The sequence below is a fragment of the Hoplias malabaricus genome, chromosome X2 (assembly GCF_029633855.1).
Source record: "Hoplias malabaricus isolate fHopMal1 chromosome X2, fHopMal1.hap1, whole genome shotgun sequence".
Taxonomy (NCBI): domain Eukaryota; kingdom Metazoa; phylum Chordata; class Actinopteri; order Characiformes; family Erythrinidae; genus Hoplias; species Hoplias malabaricus.
This window is the reverse complement of record NC_089819.1, coordinates 5,610,675-5,622,217: the sequence shown is the minus strand read 5'-3', so window position 1 is coordinate 5,622,217 and position 11,543 is coordinate 5,610,675. Positions and strand designations below refer to the sequence as shown.

The 11,543-nt window shown below is 39.9% G+C and overlaps 1 protein-coding gene across 7 annotated transcripts in view; it reads right to left on the bottom strand.

Moving 5' to 3' along the window:
• Positions 1–21: 21 nt before the first annotated feature.
• The window catches only part of LOC136676435 (transport and Golgi organization protein 2 homolog), a 40,553-nt gene continuing 29,031 nt past the window's right edge, over positions 22–11,543 (bottom strand). For 4 of the 7 annotated variants that reach the window (XM_066653457.1, XM_066653455.1, XM_066653456.1 and 1 more), the window contains exons 6-10: positions 6,597–6,662; positions 6,302–6,369; positions 5,803–5,953; positions 3,784–3,888; positions 22–2,458 (exon numbers count right to left, since the gene is read on the bottom strand). In XM_066653457.1, coding sequence (XP_066509554.1) covers positions 2,338–2,458; positions 3,784–3,888; positions 5,803–5,953; positions 6,302–6,369; positions 6,597–6,662 — 511 coding nt within the window. In that variant the 3' untranslated portion in view covers positions 22–2,337. The remainder of the gene's footprint in view (positions 2,459–3,783; positions 3,889–5,802; positions 5,954–6,301; positions 6,370–6,596; positions 6,663–11,543) is intronic. The other 3 variants (XM_066653459.1, XM_066653460.1, XM_066653461.1) reach the window with 3 other exon arrangements.

Sequence of the window (11,543 nt, the reverse complement as noted above, 5' to 3'; positions counted from 1 at the left end):
TTTGAGTCAATCAATTGTGAATCCAGTTTTGAGTCAGTGAATTCTGAGTCCAGTTTTGAGTCAATCAATTGTGAATCCAGTTTTGAGTCAATCAATTCTGAGTCCAGTTTTGAGTCAATCAATTCTGAGTCCAGTTTTGAGTCAATCAATTCTGAGTCCAGTTTTGAGTCAATCAATTCTGAGTCCAGTTTTGAGTCAATCAATTCTGAGTCCAGTTTTGAGTCAATCAATTCTCAATCCAGTTTTGAGTCAATCAATTCTCAGTCCAGTTGAGTCAGTCAAATCTGAGTCCAGTTTTGAGTCAATCAATTCTGAGTCCAGTTTTGAGTCAATCAATTGTGAATCCAGTTTCAAGTCAATCAATTGTGAATTCAGTTTTGAATCAATCAATTGTGAATCCAGTTTTGAGTCAGTGAATTCTGAATCCAGTTGAGTCAATCAATTCTGAGTCCAGTTTTGAGTCAATCAATTCTGAATCCAGTTTTGAGTCAATCAATTCTGAGTCCAGTTTTGAGTCAATCAATTCTGAATCCAGTTTTGAGTCAATCAATTCTCAATCCAGTTGAGTCAGTCAAATCTGAGTCCAGTTTTGAGTCAATCAATTGTGAATCCAGTTTCAAGTCAATCAATTGTGAATTTAGTTTTGAGTCAATCAATTGTGAATCCAGTTTCAAGTCAATCAATTATGAATCCAGTTTTGGAGTCCAGATTCCAAGTGACGTTTTCAGTCAGTGAAGGACAACTCAACTTCAGTTTCAAATCATATAACATGTGACTCGAGTCTCAAGTCCTTGTCTCTGAGGACTTGGCTCTGGGCAGGCTGTCAGAAGGCGACTCAATTGAGTCAAATGCATTTGCGTGCTCAAGTTGCTGCTCTGTCCTGCTCTGCACACAACATAAATCCACAACTTCATTAAAAGTCTGTCCAGAAACATTCTGCTGCCCCATAATCAATGGCGAGTCACTCAAGTTGCATCAGCTTTTTACTGAATTAAACTCAGGACATATCATGATCAATGACAACTTAGAGAATTGTCTGGAACGGAAGAGAAATATAAACACGGTTACTATTCAATCACCAAAACAAGGTTTAATGTTGAGTGTGTTTACAGTAAACCTGGGCCAGAAAGAAAAGTTCCTGTGGTAAGAGCTGCAGATGTGCTGTTCCTGAGTTAAGGACATGCTTCACTATATATCCAAAATTTCCTGATAGTGAATTAACCATTTCATGCCTTGAAAAATATCCATATTATACAAAACCTATTGCCATGGAAAAGCATTGACCAACAGTAAAGTACAGCCTGAGGTCAGCATGCCCAATCCCAGGTCAGTAAGTGTATAAAGCCCCACAAACACAGAGGAGTGGATCAGTGGAACCAACATCTGTACTTGATCTCATTAACACTCTGGTCGTTGAATGTACTCAGCACTGTTCCAGCACCTATTGGAAAGCTTTCCAAGAAAATTAGACATATACACAAAGCTTGGGACATATAGTGTATGTATAGGTTAAACTATGCATTCCAAAAAATTGTGGACAGAACCAAAGGGCTAGAATTAGTTCTACATATCAAAAATGTTTTATTATTTTCTCCCAATTGCAAGCAAAGCATTCTGTCTTTGGCAAGTAAAGATGATCCTCATTAAAGACCTTTCTCACATCTAATGATAAACAGAGGCTTTGATGTTGGTACTGTCAGTGCACCATAAATAACTCTTTGTCACAGATATCATAGCCCTCTGCTCTACTTCCATGTGAAACTAAACAGAGAACAGTGCAGTTAAAAACTCTTTACACTTCCTATTAAACCTGTATGCATACGGCTTTAGAACTGCATTCATAAGGTATATTATATGGCATATATGACACCATTCATTATATCTGGCATAAATGTTTCTAAGCAGTTAGTTACTTTAAAATAGTTCATGAAACCAGTGTACAAGACATCATAAAATCAGGCGTCATAAAGCATTATAATGTGCTCATAAGAACAATGCTGACCACAATCTTGTTAATGTTTATTACTGTATATTATAAAACTATAAAATCATATACTCGTGTTCAGTGATGTTTATTCAGTTTATTATCACTATATAAGATTATGCCATGCATTATAACACCTTATAAATGCATTTTAAAGAATTATGACTACAGGATTCATAGGAAGCTTTCTCAAAAGTCCAAGTGGTGACTGGAATCAAGGACTCCCCAGCAGAGGAAAGAAGAGGAGTCTGAGGGCAAAATGTATTTGCTCGTTTGTGTGTGGACAGTGGTGCTGCATGGCTCTAGGGTTCAAAGGCACAGACTGAAGGGGGGAGGTGGCTTAGACTGGACCCTCATTGCTGGAGTTTGAAGTGAAAGGATTGGGTTTTCCACTGTGTGATGTCACAGTTCAGCATGGTGCGCTCGGTGAAGCTCACATTGTCCTCGCTGTCGATCAGGATGACTGTGTTGGCTCTGAAGAAGGAAGAAGAGAAGCGCGACTAAAACAGGTGCCCAATATTTATAATAAACCATGAGTCGATTTCTTTAGAGATGTCATAAAGTTCAAAGCTTTTAACAACTAGAGGTGTCCATGGAAACCATAAAAGAGCAAATTAGCTTGCTGGAAATGCCCACTGTTGCTTTGGAGATAACACGCAAGGCTGAACTCGTCACTGAAGCTAGACACGCTTGCAGGAGAACACAATACACCAGATGTCTTACATTCACTAAGATATGCCCACATTGTCCAACAGTGTTTCTCAACATGTTTTTGATCATGGCACCCTTTAAAATTTTGCCAAATTTAAGGTCCCACCAATCTTTAAAGAAGAATTCTCTTCATCCATTTGACTGTCAAACACACACACAACCACAAACAGCTATAATGTTTTAAACATTCTTTCTTGAGAATAAAATTGTGACAACAACAGATCAATTGGAATTTTTGACTGAATAATTTGCTTGAAAATAAAACGCATTTCTGGCTGCATTTGTTGTGTCTAATCACAATGCAAACCTACTCTCCTGCTCTGCTGATTGTGGGCAAAGGACTAAGATTTTAAGGCTAAATCTCTCATGGAGAATTTTTAGTTGCTGTAAGATATAGTCAGAATATTTAGATCCCCCCCCCCCTCCCCAAAAAAAAATTCAGACTTTATTCTCAAAACATTCTTACTTTATTTCTTTGAATATTCTGACTCAGGGGTGTGGCCACAGGTCCAACAGGTCAAAAACAGGACCAAGGCCACTGTAAATTCACTGCAAGGTGGACCTGTTGCACGACTGAGGGCAAAACATGGGACACAATGCCACAGCTTAGATTTTGTGAAGCGTGAAAGGTGCGTCACCCCGATTGACAAAATAAAAGTAAAGTGCCCCCCCCGTTGACACACTAAAGAGGACATCCACTTTTACCTACGTCACTGGTTGCTAATATTATCCAGGCCCAGCTGCAATTTTATTTCTGGCACTTTTCAGACATTGTAGCTGTATTTTCATGATACATCCTTATATCAGCAAAGTCAGGAACTGAAATCGCAATCTCCCAAAAACAGGGCCAAGTCTTAGACAATAGAGAAAATCAGATATAAAGCCTGGGATCAAGATGGCGCAACTGCAGTAGAATATGTTATGTTCTGTAAGTGAAGATATACCCTGAAGGGACCACCCCAGCGACAATCCTTGTATGCAAGGTGCCAATATTTCTGAGATAATAAATTAGAGGTGGGTGTATGAGCTCTATAGACTCACTTCTACAAAGAGACCATGTGTAAGAATGAGAATATACGAGTACCAACCTGGTTCCATATCCCGGTGAGCGTACACACACTGCTGACAAAGCCTGAAGCATGGCCTTACTGTAGCCCTCCCCCTGACTCTCCTGCATGGGGTCTGGGGTGTGTCTGAGAGAGAGTGAGAGAGAGCAATGTAAGTGAACCAGTAGAGATCAAAAGAAGCTTTTTAGTGCTATTTGGCCATAGACCTCTAATGCTTTGCTTAGAAAAACACGAGTTGCATATGAGTCCAAAGGTCACCATGCTCAATGCCAAGAGTTGGCCAGAGTTCGGCCCCCCCGCACTGGACTGTGAGGCACTGGACAGCATTCTATGTAATGGAAGGATGATAGAATGAGTGCTAAAACTAATCACCCACAGTTAATACCTGTCTTTCTTAATGTTCTCGTGGCTGCCATCAAACATTTACAGCCGAGTTCCAACATCTAGAGTAAAGGCTTCCCAAGAGATTAGAGGCTGTTACTGCAGCAAACGGGAACAAACTACATAATAATACCAAGTCTTTTTCCGTGCCCCTTCACTGGAAATCAATGGTGTTGGTGTCTGCAGTTAGTGGTTAATAAAAGCCAGCGTAGCTTCTGTATTCCCTGGAGCACCTTGCCTCACCTTCAGAGATAATGAATGTAGTAAATGTAGGGCCTCTTATTCCCTCAGGATTTTTAAACAGTTAATCAATATGGCATTTAAATAAAGACCAATTCTTTTTTAAATAGAAATTTTCCAGCTATGGTTAAATGAAGACCTTGGCTCTTGGCTCAGGGGTGGAGGTCAGGAGGGTGTAGAAAGGTCACATGGTCATGTACAAAGATTTGTTCGCCTCTGGTCTTCTGCAATATGGAGATTTACTGTTCCACTTCTTCTAAAACCAATTGGGAATTTGTCCTTCCTTTGCTGAAGTAACATCATCTATTCTCTGGAAAGGCGTTTGGAACATTGCTGGGAGGGTCTGATTGTATACATTTTACACCAAGTACACTAGGCCACAAACCATCTCAAAGGAATTGGACGGCACTTATTCACTTAAGAGAACTCAGTTCCAGTGGTCCACACTTACACTCCTGTAGTTGACGCTTGTCACTGAGCATTGAAAACCTAATCTCACATGTAGCAGCTCCAGAGCGTCCAATTTCATTTCACGCTATTCTACTCGGATGATACAAACTGTGTATGCACCTGAACGTCTGTGACCCCAATGGGCACGTGTTTAAAGGGGTATCTAAAAACTTTTAGAATGTAATTGATGTCTAGAAGGTAAGTCAGCCCAAGTTTCTGCACTCTTCACATGTTCAGCAAAAGCTTCAGAAGTTTCCCAATCATGAAGGACAGTGGAAATTCATTATTGCTGTCCTGAGATAACACAGCGAGATGTTCACCTTACAAAAATCAAAGAATCTGTAAAACCCTTTCAGAACAGCGTTCTGTTAAAATCTTCCTGTTCAAAGAAATTCTACAATAACTTTCCCTTTCTGCGCCTCAAGAAGCCACCAAGATCAAAGTGGACAAGAAAGAGAGACAGAGAGGGAGAGAGAGAGAGAGAGAGAGAGAGAGAGAGAGAGAGAGAGAGAGAGAGAGACAGAGAGAGAGATACCATACTGCGCATCTATCAGACTCTACTCTTCATTTATTTAATTTCCTTGGAGTTATATTGAAATTATTAAAAATGACAGACATCTGGCAACCACTCAAATCTGCCTGAAAAACAAGCTATCTGAGAAAATGAAATAAGTACAAAAATATAATAATAATAATAAAAATATATAGTAATAATACCGTAATAAACTGGCTGACAGCATTGGGGACTAACCATAAGAAAAGACTGGATTCGGTAAATACAGAAGAATATTTTTATGAATATTCTTTTTTAATGTAATTGTGTGTGTGTGTGTGTGTGTGTGTGTGGGGTTTTCAGGTACACAGGGGAAAAAAACAGAAGCTACAGAAACAGAGAGTGAATAGGAACAAAAACAGTGAGAGATACAGAGCGGCAAAGACAGAGTGAGAGAGAGCGCGAGAGAGACTCACAGTTCCTCGTCGTTGAGGATGTGTAACAGTTCTTGGACTAGTCCTTCAGGGGGCAGTGTTCTGTTCACTACACTGGTGAAGAGCCGTTTGCCGTGCTGCAACTTCCTCCAGGGGGTCTCCAGCAGAGCATTACTCAGCGCATAGATTCCTGCTGAAGCCCCCCAACACACACACACACAGACAACAAGGATGACTGCTGAATATTGCTTATATTTCTGTCACATAAGGTATTTGTGTTTGTGGGGGTGGGGGGCTAGCACATTACATTTTATTATCACTTCTCGTTCTCTCCATCTCTTTCACACGTGCACACAGAGAATGACTAATAGACATCGATGCATAGATAAACTGAGACACAGATATGGTCTGTGGGATGGTGAGGAAGAAAAAAACAGAGACAAAGGTGGGGTGGGGGGGGCATGACAGAGAGATGCCCGTCTTGAACGAGAGCCCACACTTTAGCGTGTGTGAAGAGAGCTCAGAGCGAGAGTGAACAAACCCGCTTTCAGGCGGATGGGTTCCGGAGTGGCCTTGTTTCCATAGTAACACAGTGTGTCTTCACCGACCCTGCGTCAGGAAACATGGAGACATGAGATGAGGTTAGCAACAATTAAACACAAATTAGCTCTATTTTTAGTGTATGTTTACCTCTGCAAACAATGTTACTGTCCAAAGGAGTGGACGAAGGGCTGCGTATGGTGGCAGCACACTAACAGGCTAAGTATTAATACTCTACTTAAACATTAAAGGTCATTTATTGTTGGCCGTCCTTGATAAAGCTATAGCACACTTACATAGGCCTTTTAGAACATCTGCAATGGTTTTTTTCAGCAAATGTCAGTTGGTGTGAATGCTTCACCCTAGAAAATCGTACAATAAAAGACACTTGTTGAAAGCTGTCATAGATGCTGGTGTCAGCTGTCATGAAAGGCTTATGAAGGCATCATCGAGGCTCATGAACGATGACCAGCATAATTTTAAATTGTACTTAATTATTATTTATTTGTGTTATGCAACATTCCCACAGTGCAGAATGAAACCCTTCTCTGTTCTCTCACTGCAGCACCCAGCATGCGTTAAACAAATACATCACACAAATCCCTGTGGTGTCAACCAATCCTGGCTGCTAGCATAGCTTCTGATCTACAGGCTAATAAACACACTACACGTTTGCCAACACCTGCTCACCAAATATTTTTTATCTGAAATGAAAGATATCAAAAAAGGGGCTTGCCCCCCCCTTTTCCTGCAGTCACAGCCTCTTCTCTTCTGGGAAGGTTTAAAATTAGATGTTGGAACATTGCTGTGAAAGTTTGATGGCAGCCACAACAGCAGTTCTATGGGTCAGGTTCTGATATTATATAATTAATCTGGATCACAAACACCACTTTAAATCATCCCAAAGATATTGAACAATACCTTACACTACTATTGTGTTACCTTTCCACTGCATATTAATTACACTACCGCATTTGAACATATTCACCATTTTTGATTTTCCATTAGGCAAGTTTGGCATCTGATACATCTTTTTTTTTTTTAGTACCTGCTCGCTTTTGGTTACAAGCAAGCAGATTAGGGACTGAAACTTGACATGTAAGCCTTGCAGAGCACAGATTGGCTAGAGAGAATTCTCACTACACATCGCAATGCAGACATCCAGCACAAACTAGCCATTTGTAAAGTCTCCAGGCTACAGTAATGATCAGATTTGTTTTTATCCGACTCACAATGGCAGCTTGTAATATTTGTAGCTGATGAAAAGAAAAACACATATTCCAATTTGTCTGAACTGACGCATGGCTCATGTTTAGTTGCAAAAAACAATAACAACAAGTAAATACATAATGAATAAACAATGCTTAAATGTTACCTCCACCACTGTCGTGGTTTCCAAAGCCAACTGTTCCTGTTAGAGATGGTATTTTTAAAAATGTCACCATGTACATTTTGGAGAAGGAGGCTGTGGTAATGAAAAACGAACGCGGTACCATGTACCAAAAGTGAGAAGAGTCAAGTAGCGTACTGTCATACAATTTTAGCCTACACACTGCGTTAGGCATGTTGACCTTACGCTATGCGCATCATTTATTCTTGAATCTGTCCTCAGAAGAGGCGTTTCTTAATCTTTAAATGAGAAAATACTCTTCCAGAGACTTCTGCTGCAGGATGTAAGTAAAATTGGTGTTTATTAGCTGGCCATACATTACAAAGCCTGGGCTTCTGTAAATTTATTTCCACAATAGTGTAGCCTGGATTAAATTAGTCCTGGAAACAAAGTTCGTCTCTCCTAGTTTCCTCCACCCACTGCTTCATTAGGAGCACATTTGCAGCGCAGACCTGCGGTTTTGTTTACTTCTTGGTAATTAGCTGGAGAATCCGAACTGCCACGCTAAAGGTTATCGCCAGCAGGGCCTAGTGGGTAATGTCTTATCTTCAGGAAAGTTCCCTCGAAACAGCGGGGGTGCCTGTTGTGAGCAGGTCAGAGAGCAGCTGATACGGCGTAAGCCAAAAAACACAGGAGAATACTGTCCAGACAGGCGGTACGCACCACGAATCACAATCCCATTTTTTTTTTTTTTTTTAAACCCGGCTTGATATTTTGTCTTTATCAAGGAGCATTAGCTGTCACTAACACTCTGCTCTGCCCAGCTGCTGCCCAATAGCAGCTCAGCCGCTATTCGAAGCTGAGCTGATTAGACTTGTTCTCCCTTATCAGTTACAAGGATCTGGCGGAAGGGATACTCAAAAGATTCCAGGCACAGTCCCATAAAGGGCTATGCCCAAAGTAATGGCTGAAGGAGGACGATTAAGTGCTTGTTTTGTCCCATGCTGTTAAAATACAGGGTTTTTTTTTGTTACTCTGAATAGGAAAACAAAACATGCTACAGTCAGGAACATCTTTTTCATTTGTTCGGCTGGCAGGAAGAAGGTGGAAAGGCCATAGATGAGAAGTGAAAGAAGAGGAACCTTTTGTGACATCCTAGAATTGGTAAAACAGTTGGATCAAGTCAATGCCTGGAGATTTCAACAGTGCCAGGGAACGATGCAAGAAGAGAGGGAGGGAGAGAAGGAGAGTGAGATGGAGGGAGGGAATCTCTTCATCAAAGTGAGATGATCAGTATGCAGAAAAGTACATGCTCATTTCGAGTAAGCCCACGTCTTTCTCCCCCTCTTTAAACTGACATCTATTTGAGCCTTTCCCCACTGAGCCGCTTTGTGTGGCGCCAGCTGAGAAGCATAAACAATGGGAGCTCTACAACACCAGGCATCAACAAATGATGTTTGCTGAACAGTCTCTAATCAGCTCGTGATCAAAGTGGATATGGGTTAGCTGGGTCGAACCTTTTGAAATTTGCCAGTTTTCACTTCGCTTCCTGTAGGCCAGGCGGGAGATAACAGGGACACTGAGTCATCTTTTCCTTTCATAGACTGTTCTAAGTTATATATAACTTTAACTCAAAAAGCATTTTCATATACATTTACATTTACGTTAAGGGCATTTAGCGACTTCCAAACTTGCTTCACTCTTTACTCAGAAAATATCCTTAGCTGGTTTGTGTGGGCTGAAATCCAAAAAATACCATGCACGGTCCATTAAATGCTGCCAAAGCATTGATTTGTGTCTGAATGTCAAATCAAGTAAGACATGGCATTAAGTGTACAACTAGTTTTTTTGCAACATATAATAGAAATTCAAATAAAATTTTTTACAGTAGTCAAAATTCAGTAGTAAAACACTCACACTTTTGGATACAGTATTATCCCCAGGAACAGAACAAATCGATGTATATGCTTTTGCAGCCCTTTCTCCTCGATGGAACTCCTAACAAATGCAGTGGCAAAGAAATTATTCTCGTTTGCCATTTTCAGGATATTTTTTGTTGAATAAAATTACAACTATTATTTGTAATTCTACACAAGAGTTACAATAAAATGACAAAAGACTGGGATGAAGTTTGAAATTTGAATTACATTAACTGAAATAAATATACACAAACCTAATACAATCACAAGCCTTTAATAAATAAATAATAATTTTAAAATAAATAAATAATTTGCAAGTGTTGATTTTTATGTACTCTTGTAGGAGAATATATATATAATCCTGGATCCATGGTTTACGGATAATAATTATAATAATAATAATAATAATAATAATAACAATAATAATAATATGAAAACTATTTTAAAATTATAATTATTATTACCACCTATAAAGCTTGTTTCATAAACCCAAGGACTCTTACAATTGAGTGGGGGAAAATCTGAATGCTGATGTTCTACCTTCACTAAAGGAGAATATCATACTCTGTCTGCTCCTCACAACAAGAGTACTGTACACTACTGAAAGCCTGGTTAAGTACCAGAAGGGAATGGGTTCCTGTTTGGGTCTTCATTCCTCTCAGTGATTCTTCCTCTTGCTCTGAAGTGGTCATTCCAATCTGTGTTTGAACTATCACTAGATTAGGAACATCTACATTGTGTCTACACTCATTGCCCATTATATCAGCTCCACTGACCACACAGGAGCATATTTGTAGTTCAACAATTACAGACGGTAGTCCACCTGTTTCATACTTTATCTCCAATCCCAAATCATACCTGCTCTGTTGTGGTCCTGTGGGGGTCATGACCATTGAAAAACAGGGTGAAATTGGGAATTAAAAAAAGGTATGCAGAGAAAAAGGTGGACTAGTCTGTAATTGATAAACCATTGCCATCCAGACCATGTTTATGAGCAGATGAATGAGCTCTGTAGTGATCTGAGTTGGTCTGACCTTCTCAGTCAGTGATTGGACAAATTAAGTTCAAATGGATTGGCTTTCAGGACCGGCAGGTATAGTTCATAATCTTATTTTAAAACGCCGCTTTTAACGCCGTTGGTTTGGCTTTGGAACAGCGTAAAATAAGGCGTCCTGGAGGTTCAAATCAGCTGTATTTTAATGGCATAAGAATGCCGGTATTTATACTTTTACAGCATAATTAATGGCGCCACTTCAGGAGAAACGACTTATTTTTCGGCGTTTTATAAAGTAAACGCGTCTTTTAGATGTCATTTTTTGACCCTCTTGGCGTTCCATACAATATATCTGCGCGTGGGCACAGAAACCTTCTTGCTTGCTCAAAGTATCCTTGCGCACACAGAATTGTGGCACAAAGTAATGCCATACAAAAGAAAGTGGCTTTTCTTAAAACAATGAACTGGCTGCCCCAGGACCCTGATGTCGACATTACTGAATGTAATTATATGGAACATAAAGGGCAGAACATTTAACCAGCTTCAAAAACAGAATTGAAGGAGCTGAAAAAATATTGCTACAGATGTGTTCTACTCCAATAAAGAAGTCTTCATAGAGAAAGTGAAAGAGGAAAGAGAAGTATGCTGCTATTCTTTCATAATGATTTGATGTGAACCCTCATTGATATGAGACCCCAGGAGCTCTCCTCACGGGATGTCGAAACAAGATGACTAACCCTTCTGTGTGAAAAATGACTACTATTGCACTGAATGGTGCCTTGGCACCAAGAGATAGCTTCATGAACAAAGAAGCCAGGAGGCCTGCATTTATTTAGAAACCTGAGTGTGGATGAGTGTATAGGAGGCACTGGAAATATAAATATGTATAGGAGATATTCATGACTATTATTTTGGAGTCAAGTAGTGTTTAAGGGGCTTGTGCAAGAAAGTCCACCACTGTTGTTCTTGTCTATTGGAAACCTAAAACATTCCAAAAGTG